The 24,264-nt window shown below is 48.8% G+C and overlaps 1 protein-coding gene across 1 annotated transcript; it reads left to right on the forward strand.

The window, feature by feature from the left end:
- The first annotated feature begins 1,392 nt into the window (after window positions 1-1,392).
- Window positions 1,393-21,648, forward strand: GJA3 (gap junction protein alpha 3). The gene is made up of 2 exons (XM_001087205.5): window positions 1,393-1,586; window positions 19,180-21,648. The coding sequence occupies exon 2, from the start codon at window positions 19,197-19,199 to the stop codon at window positions 20,493-20,495; it is 1,299 nt and encodes a 432-aa protein (XP_001087205.2). The 5' UTR covers window positions 1,393-1,586; window positions 19,180-19,196; the 3' UTR covers window positions 20,496-21,648.
- The last annotated feature ends 2,616 nt before the right edge of the window (window positions 21,649-24,264 follow it).

Below are 24,264 nucleotides of genomic sequence, written 5' to 3' on the forward strand. Positions count from 1 at the left end.
TTTGTTAATATCCCAGACTGGCCAAGCCCCAATCCAGACCTCGGGGGACAGGGAGGGGACCCGCGGCCTGTCTAGACTGTGCCCGGACAACACACAAGGACGATGCCGCCCTCGCTCCGCGGCCCTCCGGGTGGGCGTCCCTCTGGAGCGTTTTGGTAAAACCACCCGAAGGGAACAGAAAGCGTTAACATCTCCGCTGGGCGCCAGCAAGCAAGTTAGGCCTCGCCCCGGCATCTCCAGGACCAGATGGAGCGAGGGACCCGCGGGGACACCTTCCCGGTCACCTCGGGCCGGGCCGAGCCTCGAGCGCACGAAACAAGTTCTGTTTAAACAACAAGCGTCCGTGCGCCTGCCGGCTCCACTGAGTGTCTGACCCGAAGCCGGACGGCGGCCGCTATTTACAGCCTCCCGCCCGCCGCGGCGCCGCTCCCCGACAGCACCACGCCGCGCCCGGCAGCGCTTCCGCGGGGACTCCCTGCGCCGTGGTCCCCGGCCCGCCCCGCGCCAGCCGTCCGGACCCGCGTCCCCAGGCGGTTGCAGACGGGCGAGACCTAGGGCCCGATCGGCTCTGGGAGCCCCGGAGAGCAGCTGCCTCGCGCGGCCTGCGGAGCCCCGGACAGGCGCGAGCGGGGCGCGGGCTGGAGCATCTGCGGGCGGTGGGCGCCGGCCAAGCGGGTCGGGACGGCCCCAAGGGCCCTCGGCGCTTCTCTCGCGTCCCGCGCCAGCGTGCCCCGGAGTGTGTGGGCGGCAGGGAAGGGCCCCGCGTCCACACCTCGAGCGCCCGCGCAGCTGCGGGACGGGGATGCAGGCGCTAGGCTTGAGCGTGCGCGCGGGCTAAGGTGCGGAATGGGGCCGCGGGGGAGTGCGGTGGCTGCGCGTGCAGGGTAGGGATGCGGGGGCGGTCGGTGTGCCGGGGCGGTAGGGGTGCGGGGGGGTGCGGGGGCGGTGGGTGTGCGGGGGCGGTCGGTGTGCCGGGGCCGTCGGTGTGCGTGCCGGGAGGCGCGCGGGGCGGGGCGGGGCGGGGCTGTTCGAAGGCGGCGGGGACGGTAGGTGTGCGGGGGCGGTGGGGGTGCGGGGGGGTGCCGGGGCGGTGGGGGTGCGGGGGCGGCGGGGGTGCGGGGGCGGTGGGGGTGCCGGGGCTGTGGCTGCGCGTGCAGGGTAGGGATGTGGGGGCGGTGGGTGTGCGGAGGCGGTAGGGGTGCGGGGGGGGTGCGGGGGCGGTGGGGGTGCGGGGACGGTGGGGGTGCCGGGGCGGCGGGGGTGCGGGGGCGGTGGGGGTGCCGGGGCGGCGGGGGTGCGGGGGCGGTGGGTGTGCCGGGGCGGTGGGTGTGCGTGCTGGGAGGCGCGCGGGGCGGGGCTGTTCGGCGGCGGCGGGGGCGTGGCGCGGCGGCCTGGGCTGCGGCGTGGGGGCGCCGGGCGCAGCGCACACTGGGGCTGCAGGGATGGCGACCAGGGCGGGGAGGCCGGGCCCTGGCGCGGGGCGCACGCGTGAAGCGGCACCGCACGTGTGAAAGGAATTCTTTTCAGAGAGGCCGGGAGCCCTGCTCGGGAGGAACGCGCCCGGGTCGCCGCCGCGGCGGAGCGGGGTAAGGCGGGCCGGGCGTCCCGGGGGCCGGGCGCAGGGGCTGAGAGCAGCGCGGGGCGGGGACGGGCGGGTCGGCGGTGCCGCGGAGCTCCCGGGCGGGCTGGGACTGCCGAGCTGGGGAGCTGAGCCCCGGCACGTGTGCGGCTCCCAGCCCCCTAGGATTCTTTCAGGATTCTTTGGAAAGTTGTGGGGAGCTCGGGGAATTTGTGAGAAACTTTTGGAATAGTTGATCCTCCTGCTCCTTGGCACCTGGAGGTCTGGGGAGCAGCGCCTGGTTTGGCTTCCCTTGATGGACAGTCCAAGGCCGAGTTTAAGGTGTTTTCCTGGGTGGTGTGCCCCTCGGGGGGAGGAAGCCGGGCTGTTCCGGACCGTCAGGCTGTAGGGCTCCTAGCGATACCCAAATGCTTGGAAACTCTCAGCAGATGTCACCGCGCCATCGTCCGCGCGCACCCAGCCGTCCGCGGGCATTCGGCATCGCCGTGCTCCCCAAAGTCGTGTTGGGCTCGTTTAGAAACGAGCGTGGCTCGCCTACATTCTTTTCAGAAACATTTTAAACGTTTTATTTTTAAGAAACACTGTAGCTATTAATGCCACGACCAAATGTCTCGGTCTATATGTTTGTTATGACGTGTTCAAGTAGAAAGAATTTGCAGAGGAGCGGAAAAGCGCCGCCGGAGCCCCTTCTCGTAGGAGACTTGAGAAAACAAATGGCAGTGACGCGGCTGCATTTGCTTTGTTGCCGGCTCCAAACTAGTGAGCAAAATTCATCCTACCGTGTAGAGTTCTCGGCTCCTGAATATGTGACTGCGACTTTAGAACTCCAGTTTTTATTTTATCAAGATGTCTCCAAAACATGCCGTTTACAAATGGTTCTATCCCAACAGCTGACAAGCGAATTACGGCTCTCATCACCCAGGGATTCAAAACCGTGGTGATTTATGATCTGCGCATCACCTCACTGGCGGTCCGTCCATGTGCTATGAAATGTATTGCAAGACAAACATTAAAAGATTAAAGAGGAAAAAAGAGGGGTTTATTTTCCAAATATCACTGTGCGCAAAGTAAACATCAGCTAGTTTGGCGCAGGTTCCACCTGCTCAGCAGTTTCGTTCATGTTGAGATAAGCATCTCATAAGGGCAACGCACGTGTTGCTGTAGTGGAAATTAATTCACAAAACTGTGCTACTCTAACAAATCAGACAACACTGTTTCTTAACCAGGAACTGTTAACTGGCTGAAAGCTCTTAAAAGAATGATGGGTAACAAAATTTTTTGCCAATAAGGAAAATATTTTTGACCCAATTGTCTTAAATGTTACTTACATTTTAACTTCTTATATTCATTTCTCTTAGCTAAAATAACGTGTACATACTATACATGTGAAATGAAAAATTATATACGTTTATCGCAGCCTTTGTTTGTTTGTTTGTTTTGAGACGGAGTCTCCCTCTGTGGCCCAGGCTGGAGTGCAGTGGTGTGATCTGTGCTCACTGCAAGCTCGGCCCCCCATCTCACCCCATTCTCCTGCCTCAGCCTCCCGAGTAGCTGGGACCACAGGCGCCGCCACCACGCCCGGCTAGTGTTTTTTGTTTGTTTGTTTGTTTGTTTGTTTAGTAGAGACAGTTTCACCGTGTTAGACAGCATGGTCTCGATCTCCTGACCTCGTGATCCGCCCCCCCCCCCACCCCCCCGCATGCCAAAGTGCTGGGATTACAGGCGTGAGCCTCCGCGCCCGGCCCTTTTTTTTGAGATGGAGTCTGGCTCTGTCACCCAGGCTGGAGTGCAGTGCTGCGATCTCAGCTCACTGCAACCTCCCGAGTAGTTGGGACTACAGGGGCCTACCACCATGCCTTCTTCCTCCCTCCGCTGGATGGTAGCTATTCCCAGTACTATGTAGTACTTATATTTTGATCTGTTTTGTGCTAGTCTGACTCTCTCATAGATTGCAAATGAATCTCGTGAGAGTGAGGACTGGATCTTAATTATTTTTGCTGTCCTCAGTGTGTGGCACTGTGCCACACACAATAGGTAATAATGTTTTATAATAATTTATAATAAATGTTTACTGAATTGAGGAGGGAAAAAAATCCAATACCTGTGACAACAGCATATATGTCTCTAAAAACAGTATTTTGCAATTTCTGTATAATGCTTAAAGGCAATAAAAGAGTAACAAAGTTTCATCTTAATTTGCATTCCTACAGTGGTGGAAAAATTCTCATGATAACTAGTTTAGTACTTACTGCTTGCTTTTTTTCTTTCCTTTTTTTTTTTTTTTTTTTTTTTTGAGACAGAGTTTGGCTCTTGTCCAGGCTGGAGTGCAATGGCACAGTCTCGGCTCATTGCAACCTCCGCCTCCCGGTTCAAGCGATTCTCCAGTCTCAGCTTCCTTTGTAGCTGGGATTACAGGCATGCACCACCACGCCCAGCTAATTTTTGTATTTTTAGTACAGACAGAGTTTCGCCATGTTGGACAGGCTGGTCTCAAACTCCTGACCTCAGGTGATCCACCCGCCTAGGCCTCCCAAACTGCTGGGATTACAGGCGTGAGCCACCACGCCCAGCCTACTGCTTGCTTTTTTAAAACTCCTCTGCATCTCCAAAAGTGATGGTTGATGTGAATAGTTTTCACACTCTTATGTGTTTTCTTTAATTTGAAGAAGTGGTTTGCTTTAAATTTACTGTTAACAAACTAATGATACTAGACATAAAAATTATTTAGCTTTTTACATTTAGACCACCTGATTATCTCCATGGATTATTGCTTATTTATTCCTGAAACTCCATTTCCTGCTGACTTTAAAATGAATCTTTTATTCTAGAACATAGAAGCAATTTCTGGTTATATATCAATAGAAGTAGAGTTGAGTAAGAAAAGTGAAATGATACTAATATTATAGAAATTATTTCTGCAAAAAACTAGAAAATATTTTGATAGATGTAATTTTTATCAGTAATTCAGTGGAATAATAAAATACCATAATTATCAGGTTGTGGGATTTTGTTCAGTAAGCAAGAGTAAAAATATCTGAATTTACTTTAAAAAAATAATTCTGGCCAGGCGTGGTGGCTCATGCCTGTTATACTGGCACTTTTTGGGAGGCTGAGGCAGGAGGATCTCTTGAGCCCAGGAGTTTGAGACTAGCCCAGGCAATATAGTGAGATACAGTCACTCCAAAATATAAAAAATATATTAGCCCAGTGTGGTGGTACATGCCTATAGTCCCAGCTACTCAGGAGGCTGAGGCAGGAGGATCATTTGAGCCCAAGAGATTGAGGCTTCAGTGAGCCATAAGTGTGACAGAAAAAAAAAAAAAAGATAATTCCAACTTGTGATAAAGTAATTGGGCTGTCCTTAGCATATCAGTAATATTTAACCATTTTTATAAAAGATAAAAACACCCCCTTGAGACAGTCTGGACTGGAAGAAAAGAGTGAAAGCTTAAAATGTACTCCAGCCCATGTTTCTAAACATATGTATTCCAGTATGTTAGAATATAATAAAATACAAAAGGCATGTAACACACAGTGTCACAGGCTGAACAGTCTGCCGACTGCATCGCCCGTGAAGTGGTGTGGAAGGGGAAGGGAAGTTGGACCAGGAGTTGGAGGCTGGGCACTTCGTGCTGGTGTCAGCACTGTGGGCTGCGCAACTTTCGGCGAGTCCCAGGACCCTCTCCGGGCCACCATTTCCAGTTTGTAAAATAAGGAGCATGAACTAGGCCATTTCTAAGGTTCATCCCATGCCAAAATGCTTAAGATTCCATATTTCTTCTGTCAGTAATGAGTCAGATTCCTGAAGGATGTCGTTTGGATTTATATGAGGAAGTTGCCTTTTAACTGATGGCACTGTGTTTATGAGGCCAGTGTTTGGTCTTCTGTTCAGACGTCACAACTTGTGTTTTAGACATGACGAAAGCCTGTGCTGATCGCTGCGATGCTGAAGCACCCCTGTAATTTTCTCTGTTACTTACCCTTGCCCCAAGCCACCCCTCAGAAAGTGGGGTACTGGTAAGTTCGATTTTACTTTAAGGAAGTCACTTGTTTTCATTATTCAATTTTTAAAACTTGGAGGACTAAAACATTGAAGGAAATATGTTAACACATCGCTAAAATGTCTAAATAAAATGTTTGGATAAGAAAATAATTTCAGTGGAATTCTTAAGTGGTTCACAGAAGTTATTAAAACTGACAATGCCCTTTAGTAATTAGCGGAAGAAACCAGAGGGTTCCTCTGGGAGATGGAGCTGGGAGGTCTCTGGAGGGTTGAAAGGAAACCCAGTGGGGCGTGAACAGTCTTAGCAGACAGTGTTTCTAATTACGCGCAACTCTTTACATTTTCCTGTCAATTGAATTGAAACTAAACCAGCTGTTAATTTTCTAGCTTCATATTAGCCCTCCTTGTGGAAATGATGCTTTAGTGCTGATTTCTAGAGGGAATATTTATTTTATTCAAGTATTTCAAGAAGAAAGACTGTAGATAAATAGTATATTTTTAATTTGGCCATTCTCGAGTATAAGATATTGAAGACAATTGTTTTTAAATTAACACAGTTGTTTTAATTACTTCCAGTTTAAAATTAGCTCTCAGTACGGCCAGGCTTGGTGGCTCATGCCTATGATCCCAACACTTTGGGAGGCCAGGGTGCACAGATCGCCTGAGGTCAGGAGTTCAAGACCAACCTGGCCAACATGGTGAAACCAGAAATATTTTTGTGTTTTCTACCAAAAACAAATTAGGTAGGTGTGGTGGCACATGCCTGTAATCCCAGCTACTTGGGAGATGAGGCCCGAGAATTGCTTGAACCCAGGAGGCAGAGGTTGCAGTGAGCCAAGATCATGCTACTGTACTCCAGCCTGGGAGTGCAGTGAGACTGTCATAAAATAAAATAAAATAAAATAAAATAAAATAAAAGAATAAAATACTCTCACTAAGATTTTAAGTTATAAAAGGTAAAAAAAGATTAGTTCCTCCCTTTGACTAGAAATGAAAGTTGTTCACCATATTTACCTTAGCCAAATAAAGGTTTAAGAGCATATGACTTTTCAGGTATGCATAAAAGATTTAAATCCCCACATGAAAGAGAAAATAAGATAAATAATAATAATACGTAGATGGCAGACACTGTTGTACATGCTTTCCATACATTCTTATTTTGTAAATAAGCACATTTAAGATATAAAAATGTATAATCCTAGCAATGCCTTAGAACTATTAAAGAAGTTAAAAAATTAAATTTATAATATTCCTAAATCACTTGGCTCTGGATGAGAGTAATGCTTCCTGCAACAACAGCATTAGATTTTTGAAACATTAAGAATAGAACCCATGTATCTCTCCGTGTAGAGATGGAAACTCCTAGAACTATACAATAACCACATAACTTTGAGATAAAGGATACTCTTAAATTGTATCTGTGTATTTTACAGTAATGCCAACAAATACTAAAATCTGCATTATCTATTGAAAAGATCTATAGGACTCCTATAGATTTATTCTATATGTTATGAATATGGCATACAAAATAGGACAAGGGAGAAAATAAAATAACCTGTCATTTTTAAAAGCATATCAAAGTTGGTTCATTAACAAAAGATAAACTAGCAAGACTAAATATTTTTAAATCCCCAAATAAACAATATTTGGAACCAAACGAATTTGACTACAAACACCATAGAGCTTCAAAATCATAAGAAAATGCCATGAATAATTTTATGTCAACAAATTTGAAACATAAAGCAGAAAATTTTCTAAAAAATATAAGTGACCAAATTTGACTTAGTAAACCTACATATGTTAGTAACAGTTAATGAAATTAAATTTGTAATCAAGTCTTCCCTCCTACCCCCTAAAAAAAAAGACATTAGTCTGAGTCAGGAGAATGGCTTGAGGCCAGGAGTTTGAGACCAGCCCTGGCAATATAGTGAGACCCCGTCTTCACAAACTAAAAATGAAAATAAAAATTGGGCATGGTGCCTGTAGTCTCAGCTACTTGGGAAGCTGAGGCAGGAGCATTGCTTGATCCCAGTAGTTCAAAGTTACAGTGAGCTGTAATCATGCCACTGTATTCCATCCTGAGTAACAGAACAAGGCCTTGTCTCAAAAAAATAAAGTAATTAAATCATAACAAAGAGGAGTTACCCTCTTTGGTGATTAACATCTAAAAATCACAATAGATGGAGGAAAAAAGTGTTGCATTAAATCCAGTACTCATTCAAAGTTTAAAAAACAAAAACAGAACAAAGTATTTAGCAAAGAAAGCCTGGAAGGAAATGTCTTAGTCTGATAGAAATTAAAACATCGTGCTCAATGACAAAACTTTAGAAGCATTCATATTAAAGTCAGAAACAAGAAACGATGTTACCACACTATATTATGCTAGAAGTCCTGGCCAGTAAAGGGAAGACAAGAAAAATAAATAAAAGGAATTAGAATTAGGAAAGGAAGAGACAAATTTATCCTTAAGAGTAGATGATTTCTATGTCTACGTAGAAAATCCAAAAGAATCTATTAGAACTGGAAAAGCCTTTGTAACAGGTTGCTGGATACAATATCAATATACAAAAAGAATGTTCCTAAGTACTAATAACAATCAATAAGAAAATTTTTAAAACTCTTCAGAACAACTGTGAAGAAGTATCTAGGGATAAATCTAACAGATGTGTAAGACCTTCAGGGACAGCATCCCAAGGCTCAGGGCATTAAAGAAGCCGTTGCAGCAGTTGAGACATTGCACTTGCTAGTGGGGAAAGGAATGTACAGAAGTAAATCTGATTCATCTCTAAACGTAATGCATTTCCAATCCAAACCCTATCTTGGATTTTTGTGGGTCTTGGAAAACTATACCTAAGTTTCCTGTGTTAGAAGTAAAAGGCCAAAAATTGTTGAAAGATACATTTGGAGAACAAGGTTGGGGGACTTGTCCTACCAGATACCAAGTGCTGTATATCTAGAACTGTTGCCATTGGGTGTCCTGCTGGTGTGGTTAACAGGGGTAGCCTTCTGTCATTTTCTTCCGGAGATGGGAAACTAATATCATGTGCTCTCAGTGTGAAACTTCAGAGATTCAAGATTTTCCTCTTTCATGCTGGTCTGTGTGATTGAACTGTGGCACTAAATTATAAGTGACACTAAACCAGCTTTTAAAGGCCTGCTTTTAATCTTGCTTGGACAATGCTAAATGTTGAAGTCAGCCGTATAGAGTACAATAAAAGGTCTTTTGTTCCTTTTGTTATTTTGACAGGTTTGTTTTGAATTCTATTTCTTTTTTAAAAAGTCAGATCAGAACTATGAAAAGGGTGGGACGATGTACCGAACACTATAGGCTTGGTCTTGTGGCATCTGGAAATTACAGTCTTTAGGTACAAAAGCTTGAAATAGGCAAGGAATGAAAGAGGCTAATGGAAGACAGTCTTTTCAGTGGTTGAAAAGATGACTAACTAGATAAGCCCATTTTCATTGTATATTATTTGTGACTAGTTCAGCCCACCATGCCCTCTTAGAAATGTGCTAAACCAGGGATGCAGAAATGAGCATCTGAACCACCATTGCCCTGTACCAAACCCTCACAGACATTACTAGTTAAACATAGAGCTCTTTCTGGGTAAGCCTACTTGTGACCCTCAAAATCCTACTCATCAGTGTTCCAGGCAATCACAAATACTTAATACAAAATTAATTTACCTAGCTTTACTCCATATTATATTAGCTCTAATTTGTAAACCAAGTAACAGTGTTTTAAATTGTCAGTATAGACTAGGCGTGGTAGCTCTCGCCTGTACCAGCACTTTGGAAGACCAAGGCAGGCAGATCACCTGAGGTCAGGAGTTCCAGACCAGCCTGGTCAACATGACAAACCCCTATCACTACTAAAAATACAAAAATTAGCCGGGTGTGGTGGCGGGTACCTGTAGTCCCAGCTACTCGTGAGGCTGAGGCATAAGAATTGCCTGAACCCACAAGACAGAGGTTGCAGTGAGCCAAGATCGTATCACTGCACTCCAGCCTGGGCAACAGAGCAAGACCCTGTCTCAAAAAAAAAATTTTTTTTAATTTTCAATATGGTGTTATGAGAGGGAATCAAGTATGGTACAAATTACACCTTTTGGCTGTGGCTGCATTCCAGAGTCTTAACTAAAACTTGGCTTGGTGGTGATCAACTCCTCTGCAGGTGCCCCGCCCATGTGTGCTCACCCTCTGGATGCTGCTGGACCCCTGGGCTCTATCGTCACCCCTGTTTTCTCCTCCCCTGCCCTTCAATGATCTCAATCCAGCCCCGGGATCCACTTAGTGACAAGTCCCAGAGGTGCACCTCCAGCCTCCACACTCGCACATCTCAGGCATTTTAAACTTAACACGTCCCAGAAAATTCATGATCGCATGTTCTTCCCCAAACCTGGGCCTCCTCTGGTCTCCCCATCTTGGTAAAAGGCAGTTCCATTCCTCCAGTTCCAAGCGTCAGTGCTGGTGCCCTCCCCACACCAGCCCAGGGGAATGCCTGTGGGTACCACTTTTAGGCATATGCAGGCCGGGCCTTTTCCCATACCTCGACTGCTCACATCATGTCTCTGGGTTGTGGCCCAGCCTCCTTGCTGTATGCTGTGCGTTTGCCCCCACCCCCATTGACTGTCCTAGGGCAGCCCTGTGAGCATGGCCACTCTTCTGTTCCGTCCCTCCAATACTTTCCCATCGCACTGAAGTGAGAGCCCGGGTTCTCTTCCTGTCTACTGTGGCCTGTCTGCCTTCCTGGCCCCAGCTTGCCAAGCTCAAGTAATCCCATCCTCGCTGTCCCTTGAACCCATGAGGGATGCCCGTAACTGAGAGCCCCTTCTGGCCTGGATCACTCTGCCCTCATACCTGAGGCTCCCATGTCCTGGAGCCCCAGTCCTCTCTGGCCTGCGCACCCCCACGGATGCTCCTCCGCGGCTCTCCGCTTCTCCAGGGTATCAGGAAGTCTGACACATGGAACTTCTCTCACGTTGCCTGACTTCGCACCAGCACGGGGGCTGCACTGGGACAGGAGTCCCTGTGTCCTGTTCCGTGTCGTCCTGGGGCTGGAGGCATCCCTTTGGGGAGCAGGACTCAGCAGCCTTTGTTGACCGCCTGCATCTCCTGTACCTGCAGAGGAATGGGTTGTGGGGTGTGGGGGGCAGGACCTCATCTCTTCCACATCCTCTCCAGTCCTTGCCGTCAAGTTTCCTTATCTCCTGGAGGGCTGAGTCCTGCCCTTGCCTGAGGAGGTGACCTCCTCGCTGACCCCGCTGACAAGAGTCTTGTCAGCACTCTGGAGACCTCCTGCCCACGCCTGCCCTCACTGGCTGCCTCCTGGCCGGAAGGAGCCTCCTTGCTCCCACTCCACCCTCCCTCCGACACCCTCCTCCCTCTCTGATGTCCAACATCCACACCTCCCCGTCTGGGGTACCTCTGCTGGGCCCCGGGCCCCACTTTTGCCCATGCTCTGTCCTTCTCTGACATTCTTGATGTACTGAGAACAGATGGAAGCCGGTGGCTCCCCCATCACTTCTCTCCACACTGCATTGACCCCTCCCCCAGGACAGGACACTTGAGGACCACAGTTGTCTCCTGCCTTCCTGTGAGGTGGGCAGGCCTTTCCCCCACTCCGTCCTTTGGGCCCTCTGAAGGGCGCTGACACGGAGTCACCCCTGCACACCTTCCAAAAACCTAACACAATCTAAGCCTGTGGCCTTCTCTGAAGATGCTCATCAGGAAGAGACGGAGGGCGCCTTCCCCCACACTGTCCAGGACGCGGTCCTCCCGGCCTCATCTTAGTCCTGACACTGCCAGAGCACCTTCACACACACGCGCGCACACGCACACGCACGCACACACACACGCATGCACACACACACACACCAGGAGCAGTGGTCTCCTGCCTCCCTCTTCATCTCTGTTCTTTGCTCCACGGTCCTGCCTGAGAGAGACAGCTGTAGTGCATACCCTCTTCCCGAGCCCTCCAGCCCACGCGGGCAGCTGCCTCCTGGTTGTCTTTGTTCCTGTCTCACCACTGCTTTCACAGCCGCCCCCTCGCCTTTCTTCCAGCTCAGCTCAGCACTTGCCCCAACTTCTTCCTCTTTATTTTTTATCTATTTATTTATTTTTTATTTTTTGAGACGGAGTCTCGCTCTGTGGCCCAGGCTGGAGTGCAGTGGTGCGATCTCAGCTCAGTGCAAGCTTCGCCTCCCGGGTTCACGCCGTTCTCCTGCCTCAGCCTCCCGAGTAGCTGGGACTACAGGCGCCGCCACCACGCCCGGCTAATTTTTTGGTATTTTTAGTAGAGACGGGGTTTCTCCGTGTTAGCCAGGATGGTCTCGACCTCCTGACCTCGTGATCTGCCCATCTCGGCCTCCCAGAGTGCTGGGATTACAGGCGTGAGTCACCGCGCCCGGCCAACTTCTTCCTCTTTAAATGGTGCCATCATTTTCCCGGTCACCAGGCTCAGCCTCTGGTTCGTGGCTCCTTTATTCCCTGACTCTAGTCAGCCGCTGTGTTCTGCTTTATTTTTGTCTTCAGAATGTGTCTCCTTGCTGTCCTTTTTTTTTTTTTTTTTCCATTCGCCTGCCTGTCACCCAGCCCAGGCCTTGGACACTCACTCCGAGATTACCCCACTCCTCCTGGGGCCCTGCCGGCTGGCAGAGAGGCCCCCTCACTCGTGAACAGCACTTCCAGCCCGTCGCTCCCTCCCAGCGTTGTTGAGGGGCTCTCTGTCATTCATCTGTACCGCAAGTGTTTACTGAACGTCTGCTCTGCGCAGAGTATGGCCACAGCCTGCCTCTGCTGCACAGAAGCCGCCTTTTAAAATCACTGCTTCCAACCCACAACCCCTGTTCCCACCTCCATGGAAACGTTGCTCTCTCCTGGAAATGCATTCTCTTCTCCCACCTCTTATCCAAACCCACAAACTCCTAATCCCAGCTGAAATCCTACTTTTCTCTGCCTGCCCATTTCAGTATAATATGAATATCCCTTTTCTCTGAAATCCCCTTGTATGTATATACTATGTAGCTCCCTAATTTACTGAATTTTCCCATCTCCACAAATAGATTTTTAAGATAGACACTATTGCCTAAACTATTTCTTTCTCTTTTTTTAAGAGACAGCGTCTTGCTCTGTCACCCAGACTGGAACGCAGTGGCACAATCACGGCTCACTACAGCCTCAACTTCCCTGGCTCAATTGACCCTCCACCCACAGCCCCCCGAGTAGCTGGGACTATGGGCATGCACCACCACCCTCAGCTAATTTTTTTGTAGAGAGGAAGTCTCACCGTGTTGCCCAGGCTGCCCTTGAACTCCTGGTCTCAAGAGGTCCTCCTGCTTGGCCTCCCAAAGTGCAGAGATTACAAGTGTGAGCTACTGCACCGAGATCATTCCTTAAACTTCTCGTGTGGCCAACAAAACCTGTGGCCCAGAATTGAGAGCAAGACTGTCGCTGAGTAAATAGCCATTGATATATCTGAGGGAAAATGCAGTGGCTCTTGAAGGCCAAGGGGAAAACAATTTAACGGTTGAAAAGAAAAGGTAACTTTTCAAAGACTAAGAAAGCAGCGACAGAAACTTTCAAACATAAGACCTGTTTGTTATTCAGACAGTTAAGAATCAAAGTTTTCACTGAGACAAAACTGAAACGATGAAGGGCCATGTCATGGGCGATCATAAACACCCATAAACACCCTGCAACCCAGTGCTGTGTAACCCACAGTTTTTAGGTCAGTTCTCTAAAAAGGTCTCAATAACGTGGGCTGCGGTATTCTGTCATTAGGTCGCATGCACCTTGCAAGGTTAAGCGATCACACCGGGGCCCTCCCCGTGGGTGATGAACGAAAGCCTGTGTTTTCCTCTGCCCAGCGGTGCTGAGGAGACGTGGTTCAACAGTGCCTTGCCTGACCTCAACCTCCGTCAGTCCTGGCGTACCTTCTCTCGCCCTCTGTCTGTACTTAGCGCAGGGGAGTCTTTCTGTGACACATGTGCAGGTCTCTGATTTCACTATCTAATGATATTAGGAATGTGATTAAAAGTGATATCGGGCTGGGCACAGTGGCTCACACAGGTAACCCCAGCACTTTGGGGGGCCAAGGTGGGCGGATCACTTGAGACCAGGAGTTCCAGACTAGCCTGGGCAATATCGCAAGACCGTGTCTCTACAAAAAAAAAAAAGAAAAAATTAAGGCCGGGCGCAGTGGCTCAAGCCTGTAATCCCAGCACTTTGGGAGGCCGAGGCGGGCGGATCACGAGGTCAGGAGATCGAGACCATCCTGGCTAACACGGTGAAACCCCGTCTCTACTAAAAAATATAAAAAACTAGCCAGGTGAGGTGGCGGCGCCTATAGTCCCAGCTGCTCGGGAGGCTGAGGCAGGAGAATGGCATGAACCCGGGAGGCGGAGCTTGCCGTGAGCTGAGATCCAGCCACTGCACTTCAGCCTGGGCGACAGAGCGAGACTCCGTCTCAGAAAAAAAAAAAAAAAAAATTAAAATTAGCCCCGCATGGTGGTACATGCCTATAGTCCCAGCTACTTGGTAGGCTGAGGTGGAAGAATCACCTGAGCCCAGGGAATTTGAGGCTGCAGTGAGCTATGATCCGTGCCACTGCACCTTAGCCTGGGCGACAGTGAGACTCTGTCTCTAACAACAACAACAACAACAAAAAAAAAAAAAACAGAAAAACATGATATTGGTAAAATGCCTCCAGAGCCTCTACATGTCATCCAGAGCCAACTAAAGTCTGATGGTGGCGGGGTGATTGCCGCATCTGCTGAGGAGGCTTCCACACAGGTCTGATCAGGATCCAGTTGTCAATCTCCCAGATAGATTGTCTGTCTTCTGGTTAAAATTTCGTTTATTCTTGCATGTGTTTTACAAAACAAAACCCAAATTGTGAAGTGTAGTCGTGAGGCTCAGATGAGTGGCGGGGACATGGACGCCCTTGCCCTTGCTCGCTTAGAGTCAGTTGGGGAAACTGCTTTCTCCAAACACTGCGCCTGATGTGGGAGATTGCCAGGCAGGAGGATGGAATCCAGTCTAAACTCTCAGTGATCCCGCAGTCATTATCCTCTGACATTGGGCGAAGCGTGCAAAGTGTATTGTATTTGTTTGTGTGCTTACTGCAGACATGATTAAAGCAATGAACGGAGTAGAAACCACAATGAAAGAACAATGAAAAAGGAGTCAGCTGATTTTTTCAAAAACTACAACTTCGAAAAATGAAAGCCTGGTCATTCATCTTTTATGATGAGCAATGTGATATGTTGTCATAGAAAATGCAGAGAACTGTGAAAAGAAAAATCACCCCATTCTCAGAAGCACCACTGTTAACATTTCAGTATCATTTTTCCTTTTCCTGTGTCCATGTAAGAGAGTGTATAAAATAGCTGGTATCAGACTGCTGTGTGGTCCTAAGCTTTTGTCACTTATCATAGCACCAGTAATTTTTCATGTCATTAATGTTCTGAAAAATTACATCTAATGGCTCCTTCATATTTTAGTAGTTATAAATGAACCATAGCTTTTCATTTTTACCAGGCTTTATTTCATGAAGCATTTAAGATAGTGTATCGGTTAGGAATTCTTTTTCACTTGCAAGCAGCAGGAAACCTAATTTGAACAAATAAGATTTTCCCCTCTCATGAGAAATCTGGAGGTGGCTGATGGGGCTGGCGGGGCAGTGCCACAGTTCACAGCAGGTGCCCTAGGACTCTCTTAACCAACCCCGCATGCGTATTGATTCATGCTTGCCAGGCGGCTGCCCAGCTCCAGCACCACGTCTGTACGTGGAAGAGAAAGGGAAAGGATGGCACAGTACTGCCTGCCCTTTTCCTAGAAACCAAAGCTTTCCCAGACGTTCCCCAGCCGACATCTTACACCTCACCGGACAGAACTGCCTTTTCTATTCACCTCCAGCCACAAGGAAGGATGAAGAAGCAAACATTTCCCTTCCCAGTCACATCAGAGTCAGGCGAGGGAGAGAAGGATGGGGGTAGGAGCTGGGTCGGCCAGAGCACGGTGTCAGCCATGGCCAGCCAGCACTGCTCAGGTAACTGTTCATCCTCTACCAGCCGTTTCTGATTCCAGTCATTCCTTATGAGTAACATCACAACACGCCATGCACACACGTTTATCCAAGTCTCTGATTATTCCCTTAGTAGGATGTCCTGGAAGTAGAATTAGAGGTCAAAGGTATTGTTAGGTTCATGCCTCTCATTCTTTTCCAGAAAGATCCACACAGATCCCTGGTGTGCTACCACACGCAGTGTCTGAATGCTGGACACTCCTGTGTCGTCCTGTCTCTGGGACGCAGCCTTGGCCCCTGATGGGGCACAAGCAAGGCTCTGGCTGGTGGCTGGTCATCGTTCTTGTAGGTTGCACTCAGAGGTCACAAGTCTCTTCCAAGGGCATATATTAGAGTGTTTTGCAGCCCCTGGGCCTGAAGGATCTGGAGCAGGCTGAGCCGCTGCAGTCAGCTTCCCCATCCTATCGTCTGGTTTACCAATTGAATAAGTAGTTATTTGGCCCCGTGTTTCTCAGCAGGTGCACGATGGGCATTTGGGGTGGGACAGTTCTTTCCTGTGAGGTCACCCCAAACATGGCAGAACATTTTGCCTCCACTGGCCCCACAGGGAAAGGCCAGCAGCATTGTCCAGTCTGTGACGGGCAGCAGGCCCCTCCCTCATGGTGCTCTGTGCCATCAGCCCTGTGCTGGGAGCCAGCGAGGCCCCTGTCCCAGCAGCTCGTGTAGCAAGAACTGCTGGAGCATGTGCGAGGCTGCTGGAAGGGGAATGAGGAAGATTCCTCTCCTCGGAATCCTCTGGAAAGCACATCACCCTGCTGCTCCGCCTGTAGACAGGGAACAGGAAAGGACGCCCATGCCAGCCCTGCCCTCAGAGCCAGGCCTAGGGGAAGGGCACAGGGGGCAGGTGTTCTCTAGAGCCCAGAGGCTGCTCTTGCCTGGGAGAGCTTGGCAGGTGGAGCTGTGGGAGGATGGAGAGAACCTGCTGGAGCGGGGTGGAGAGGAGGGTGTTGGGAGGAGGTGACAGCCATTAAATCAGGGCGTGGCAAGGGGGGGAGAGAACCCAGGGCACCGGTGTAGGCCTGAGGTGGCCACCCCTGAGGGGACTGTGGAGGCAAGGGGCAGGTCAGCAGGCAGTGGCTGGACGGAGCGGGGCTTTAGGTTGGAGAAACAGCATGTGCGGAGGCGTAAAGGTGGAGTTTCAGGCTTCAGTGTGTGTGGGCCCAGGTCCTGATGGGTCTTGCGTGCTCTCATGGTTTTGTCCTGTGCAGTGTCTACCCAGACACCTGGGCAGGTAGGGGCATAGATGCCACTGGGGTCTGGTCCCAGCCCAGAGGAACACTTGGAGGAGAAGCAGGAAGTGACCTAAAATGGTTCCCCGACGTCTTTCATGGGGTGACTGAGTGGTTTCAAGTGTAGTAATTAAGTTTCTAAAGTAAAACATCCTCCTCCTTAGAACACAAGAAAAGATGCCAGCCACAATAGGAGACGAGAGACTGGGAGGATGAGTGAATAGTCAGCTTGTCTAAGAGCTCCAGGGGCCCAAACAAAACGCTGGGAGTTTATTCTGAGGGAGAGTTAACATTCGTCTGTTTCTTTAGATTGTTAGTGAGTCGAGTTTTCTTTTATTTGCCTTTGAACCAATTCATAAAAATTAATATTTTTTAAAAAAAATTTTGTTTGAGACGGACTCTTGCTCTGTCACCCAGGCTGGAGTACAGTGGCGTGATCTCGGCTCACTGCAGCCTCTGCCTTCCAGGTTCAAGTGATTCTCCTGCCCTCAGCCTCCCAAGTAGCTGGGACTACAGGCACGCTCCCCCATGCCTGGCTAATTTATGTATTATTAGTAGAGATGAGGTTTCACCACGTGGGCCAGGCTGTTCTCGAACTCCTGACCTCAAGTGATCCTTCTGCCTTAGCCTCCCAAAGTGCTGGGATTACAGGTGTGAGCCACCGCTCCCAACCTGAAATATTTTAAAATTGAAAATGACAAGTGTTTTCTTTGGTTCCACTAGAGACTGTGTCCTCACAGCTGAGACTGCTTTCCTCACTGCAAAGCATGGAGCTGTCTGTTTCCATTCCCAGCATCCAGCCTGTTGGGGCAGCAGCAACACGGGGTGCCATCTCATCCCGTGTCTGCGGGCACTGCTGCTTTCTCAGCAGGCGACCATCCCTGCTGGATGACCACCTCCCTCCATCCTCCCTCCATCCCTGTGGATGACTGTGGTCCCTGTTGTACACAGGCTCGGAGAGTGGAAGCTGCCTGCCTGGGGATGTTTACCTAACACTTGCTGAGTTGGGCCTGGGGCTGGGCCTGCAGCTGGTACCACCTCCCACCTTGGGCTGCCTTCGTTGGAGTCACACCGCTGGGGCAGGTGTGGCTGGTGAGCCCTGCCCAGCACCCATGGGCACTCTGACCCAGAAGACTGAGGATCCATGCCATCTCCCACACTGGCTGGGCTCCATGCACTTGCACCCTGACTGAGTCTGGACATGCTGTTTCCACCCCCAGACATCCTGGGTACCCACGAGTGCTGTTGGGTGACGGCCACTGAAGGCCTGGCTCTGCTGAGCTGGCCCCTGGTCCTGGCAGGATCCTCAAGCTCTGTTCACCCCAAGGGCTTCCTCTGCCCTCATCCACCACCCCTCCAGCTCTGCCTAGAATCTGATGTGGGCACTCGGTCAGGCGAGGTGATTTCAGGTGGTTGTCAGTTGATGCTGAACCTGTGTGAGAAGATCGTTCCCTTATCAATTCTGTTTCTACCCTAATAGTGGCCTTGGAGAGGGGTTCGGTTTGATACTAGTCTGTTTAACACCTCTCCAGTACTCCTCATCTTCCTCTTTGCAACAGAGAGAGCTTACACCCAGAGCTCAAGCAAGCAATGTCCCATAGACTGTATCAACTTCCTTGTCATCAAGGAATTTATTCTTTTTTAAAAAGGGGGAGTAAGCCTTTATTTCCTTATTTCCAAAATACAGCTGACTGAATTGGAACGTATTTACTTTTAAAGCTACCATCCATTGAAGGTATTAGTGGCAGTTTTCCATTGACAATAGTAATGTAAACTTTGCTAGTTTAGATAAATTTAAGCGTAAAGAGTTGATGTGAAGACGGAAAAAGCAAATAGTAGGAGAGGTATCAGATTAACATGGCAGAAGTTCTGAAGGTGGCATGGGCATGGGGATGGCAGCAATTTGGGAAAAGGCTGCTCTGATCCCACCAGAACAGAAAGGTCATGATTCAGAATTGGCCCAAGTGGGCGCAGAGCCCCGGAGCTCCTGTAGGGTCAGCCTCAGGGCGAGGATGTGGGCAGCCTGGAGGCCAGCGGAGGGCATTTTCTCTTCCGGCTCTGGCTTCCTCCTCTCTGAAATGAAGAGTTCAACCTGTGGTTCCTCATGGGCGCTTGCACTTGTGTAGTGCCTGCTCGTCCGGGTCCTGGGGAGCTGCGATGCCTGCCCTGTGGAGAAGCTGCCCAGCAGCCCCATCTCAGTACCATCGGGCCGCGCCCAGGGGTGCGAACCCTGGCCCTGAGCCGTTGCAGCCCGGTGTTAATGAGCGTTCTCCTCTTACAGGTTAGGAATCTGAAGCCATGGGCGACTGGAGCTTTCTGGGAAGACTCTTAGAAAATGCCCAGGAGCACTCCACGGTCATCGGCAAGGTTTGGCTGACCGTGCTGTTCATCTTCCGCATCCTGGTGCTGGGGGCGGCGGCGGAGGACGTGTGGGGCGACGAGCAGTCCGACTTCACCTGCAACACCCAGCAGCCGGGCTGCGAGAACGTCTGCTACGACCGGGCCTTCCCCATCTCCCACATCCGCTTCTGGGCCCTGCAGATCATCTTCGTGTCCACGCCCACCCTCATCTACCTGGGCCACGTGCTGCACATGGTGCGCATGGAGGAGAAGAGGAAGGCCAGGCAGGAGGAGGAGCCGCCGAAGACGGACAGCCCCAGCCCCCCGGAGCCGCCGCAGGACAGGCCCTCGTCGCGGGAGGACCGCGGCCGGGTGCGCATGGCCGGGGCGCTGCTGCGAACCTACGTCTTCAACATCATCTTCAAGACGCTGCTGGAGGTGGGCTTCATCGCCGGCCAGTACTTTCTGTACGGCTTCGAGCTGCAGCCGCTGTACCGCTGCGACCGCTGGCCCTGCCCCAACACGGTGGACTGCTTCATCTCCAGGCCCACGGAGAAGACCATCTTCATCATCTTCATGCTGGCGGTGGCCTGCGCGTCCCTGCTGCTCAACATGCTGGAGATCTACCACCTGGGCTGGAAGAAGCTCAAGCAGGGCATGACCAGCCTCGGCCCGGACGCCTCCGAGGCCCCGCCGGGCACGGCCGATCCCCCGCCCCTGCCCCGCAGCTCCCGGCCGGCCGCGGCCCTCGGGTTCCCGCCCTACTACGCGCACACCGCGCCCGCGGGACAGGCCCGCGCCCTGGGCTACCCCGGGGCCCCGCCGCCAGCCGCGGACTTCAAACTGCTGGCCCTGACCGAGGCGCGCGGAAGGTGCCCGTCCGCCCAGCTCTACCACGGCCACCACCACCTGCCGCTGACTGAGCAGAACTGGGCCGGCCGCGCGGCCGAGCAGCAGCGCCACGAGCTCAGGGCCTACCCCGCGGCGCCCACGCCCGCAGCCCCCAGCCCCACCGGCAGCAGCTCCCAGCCGCCCACGCACGAGGCTGAGGCCGGCGCGGCGCCCCTGCTGCTGGATGGCAGCGGCAGCAGTCTGGAGGGGAGCGCCCTGGCGGGGACCCCCGAGGAGGAGGAGCAGGCCGTGACCACCGCGGCTCAGATGCACCAGCCGCCCTTGCTCCTCGGAGACCCAGGTCGGGCCAGCAAGGCCAGCAGGGCCAGCGGTGGGCGGGCCAGGCCGGAGGACTTGGCCATCTAGGGCCCGGGTGCCTGCCTCCAGACAGCTGTGTAGTGATCCTTTTCTTAGAAACCAAAACCAAAGTGCACTTGCCACCAGCAGATAGAACCTGAAAGTGAGCGCCTGGCGTCCCAGGAGGTGGACGATGGAGGAGAGATCAGGTTTCCGTGTTCAGTGCTTGCTGTTCTTAGTACTGTGAGTTACAGGGGGGCTAACTCCCACTTTCTGAGTTTGGGGATTGGGGGGACAAGGGTTGTGGGCCTTTGAGATCTTCACAGCAGCCCAGAAGTCTGGTTGCTGAGCGCTGTCTCTGGGGGTAACTGTTCTGTTGTGGTAAAGCAACAGGTATCCTGCAGTCCCTTCAGCTCCAGGGCAATTGGGTTTGCTATTCCTCAGCTCTCCAGAGCCTCTGGGCAGCCCAGAGAGTCATAGAGGCACTTAGCTCTATCTCTGTTTGATACTTTTAACTTAGAGTTGAATTTCATTTGGGATATTTGCCAAACTGCGCTAAAAAAAGATTTACAGCAAGTCTATGTAGTGTCATTTGAGTTTCCGAAATTGCATGTGAAGCCCAGGATATCAAGCTTCAGGCTTCATGACAAGTGACAAAGAGCAGTTACCCTGCAGAGGCAGGCTCAGTGGGCAAGGGCCCCAGAGGTTGCTGGCAGAAGGCAGGTGGAGACGCAGCCACACCTGAGGCCATTTTTAAACAGTTGAGGAAATTGACATAAAAGTGTGTCGGGTATGCTGTAGGTATTTATTTTCTAAATGATTATTTTGTGCTTTGAATGGTACAGATATGCCTATTTTCTCCCACTTTCTTTCAGGAAAAATGAAAGAAAAATATTGTTTTTCTTTCTCTAAATAATGTTAAAATGATTAGTGGCCAAAACAGTGCTAATTTGTCCTAATGCATACTAGTAAAGATTTTGAACTTTCTTTTAAAAGAAATTCTTTCACTTCATGAGTCACCTAATTATAATGAGAATGTATTATATAAAACAAAAGCAGGGGAAAGTTTTAAGTGCATTCAAATACTTGAAGTTCTGAAGATTTTGAATGGGAAGTGAAAAGTGAACTACTGTTGCCAGGAAAATTATTTATACAGATGAATCTATGACAATCGACACTTTAAAAAAAACAGTACAGAATAAAAACACTTCAAGCTTCCTAATCATTCTTTGTGGACAGCCTGTTTGCTTTCTGGAGTGTAAATAATATCAGTGTCTGGGGATCCCTGCCTGGGGGAGGGCGTGTGCTCATGCAGGCTGTATGCCCCCTTCTCCCTCCACACTAGAGCTGTCCTGACAGGGAAGGCTGTTTATGTGTGTGGGCATGGCTGGAAGACGGCAGAATTTTCTGTCCTGCACACACGGCTATAGTATCTTGGTCACCATTTGTTTATAAAATGAATGATGGTCATGTTGAGGCTGTTTCTACTCACACTTTTCACCTCCAACTTCTACTTAGTATAGTTAGCCCTTGTTCGGCAAGACCAATTTAATGCATTTCTTTTTATAAATTAACTTCTCGATGGTGCATTTGTGACCACACTCCAGACATACTTTCTGTTTTCTATCATAAAGGGTGCTCCACTAACAATCTGATGAAAGGAATGCAATTTCCAAGTCTCAGATTCCTGCATGCAACTAGTTTTTCGTGTCAGTCAAACACAAAGAATTTATTAGTACATTCTGCTTGCTGTAGGATTCACTGGGCAGGCTCCAAGGCTTGAAAAATGCTAACTTTTCCATACAGCTCCTCGCAGACTTTCTCAACCAGATTGAGAAAGAGAGAAATTAGCCTTTTGGAAAACTGTGAGTGACTTTCTCACTTCTTTCCAGGCTGGTGCATAACTACAGCCATTCTAGATGCATAACTTCCCTCCGAAGTTAACTCATTACATGCAGTGTATGCCATAGGCCTAGGGCAGCAGGACTTAGTTCTCGTGAGTGATAAAGGCTGCTAGAAGATCCTAGTGTGGGAGGCATTCTGATAAAAAGCTTTGGCCATTTTAGAAAATGCAATAGCAATCATCCAAGAGCATATAAGTACAGCTCAAGTACCAGTGGATGTGAATACTTGGTTCTTTAAATTCTACCGTAATAAATGTTCATAACAGTAACAAGCTTCTTGTTTACTCACAATTTGATTTTGAGTGGGGTTGGAGATGAGCATGAGAACTCAAATTGTATTTAGTTTTTACATTTTAAAATTGAATTTAGTCAAAATATGTTTATGGAAATGCCAGTACTGTACAATTGACTATAGTCTAGTGGGCCCATTGAGAGTGGATAGGAGTGTAGACTTAGATTCACCGACTTGAAAATCACTAATCTATAAAGAAGTGAGGTTTTGCAATAGAACAGTGCCTGTGGTGTTTTTTCAGGTTAGCATACTGATTTCAGTTCATGTAAGAAATGAAAGCATGTCTTACATCCTTTTTCTCTTTGAGGTATCCATGATTCTAAAGGCTGGGTCTTTCTCTCTCGGGCAGTGTGAAATTGTTCTTTACTCAACTAGTCCTTTAAGACATTGAAACGTGCAATAAAAATAGAAATTGCCTCTCTCCGTGGGCAAGATTCCAGACCTTTTTTTTTTCTAGCCTGGAAATTTTACTGAAACTATTTTACTCTTGATTTATTAGAAAGTTTTAAAAAATCTCTAAGCCTATTTTAAAACTCAAATGCTGTACCTATAGCATTTGAGTATTATATTTACATACATGGTTTTTAAGCTGCTATATACAATTACTTCTTAGATCCCTGTTTTTATAAAATGTTAAAGATCACTATAGTTACAGTACCAAAATTCATTTTTTAAATTCTAAAACTATTTCTTATATTATCACTCACTTTCTCCTTTTTAAACTTTTACTGAGTTATTCTTGTATTTTTTAATAAAATTGACACCAAGAAATCCTTAAATTTACAAAAGAAAAATAGCAAGACAGCATCTCTCTCATTTATCCTGGATTTCTTCAACTCTGGACAAGTAAGTAGATAGATCATAGAATTCCTACACAACAATACCTAGAATAATAACTATGAATATCATTTAAACATCACTTTACAAAAAATTAACCCAATAGGGTTTAGGTCTCCTTTCACTTTAGGCTTTTTAAAAAGTATTATTAACACTTTAATTATTTTGTATTACTAAATAAAGTCCTTTTCTCTGAATTTTTTGAACTTCTGATATTTGTAACACTAATTCATGAATCTCCACCAAAATAAATACTTATAGAGAGTACTGCATGATTTAAGAGAGTAAATACATTTTCCAAAGATGAATAGAGTCCTGCCACCATCACCACGTGCCACTCCCACAAATTGAGGATATCCTACATAACCTTTAATGTAACATATGGACATTGTACATTTAAGGTCAGGCAAGGCACTTTTCTTCCTAATTTTATATTACAGTGCAAATCTTGGGTTGACTCACTCTAAGGTTTCTGACCAAAAGATTTTTTCCCCTTTACATTACAGAACATCATAACAAGGCAAACAAGTTAGGGATTTGAATAACACTCAAAGCAACAAACTGTTTCCAGAAAGTACCATATTTGAAGCTGTTTGATGTGTAAATGTTCATTTAGCTCATATATTTGCAAAACTCTTACTAACACTTAATTATTGTGCCATCACAGTGTCTTTCCTGGATTACACTGTAACTGGAAGTAAACATTTTCTAAGATAATAAAAGTGGCCTTAAGTTTAAACCACTAGTTCTGCAGTGGGTTGTTTTCATTGACAGACTCCCTAAGCCAGTATTCAAAATCACACTT

The sequence above is a fragment of the Macaca mulatta genome, chromosome 17 (assembly GCF_049350105.2).
Source record: "Macaca mulatta isolate MMU2019108-1 chromosome 17, T2T-MMU8v2.0, whole genome shotgun sequence".
Lineage (NCBI taxonomy): Eukaryota > Metazoa > Chordata > Mammalia > Primates > Cercopithecidae > Macaca > Macaca mulatta.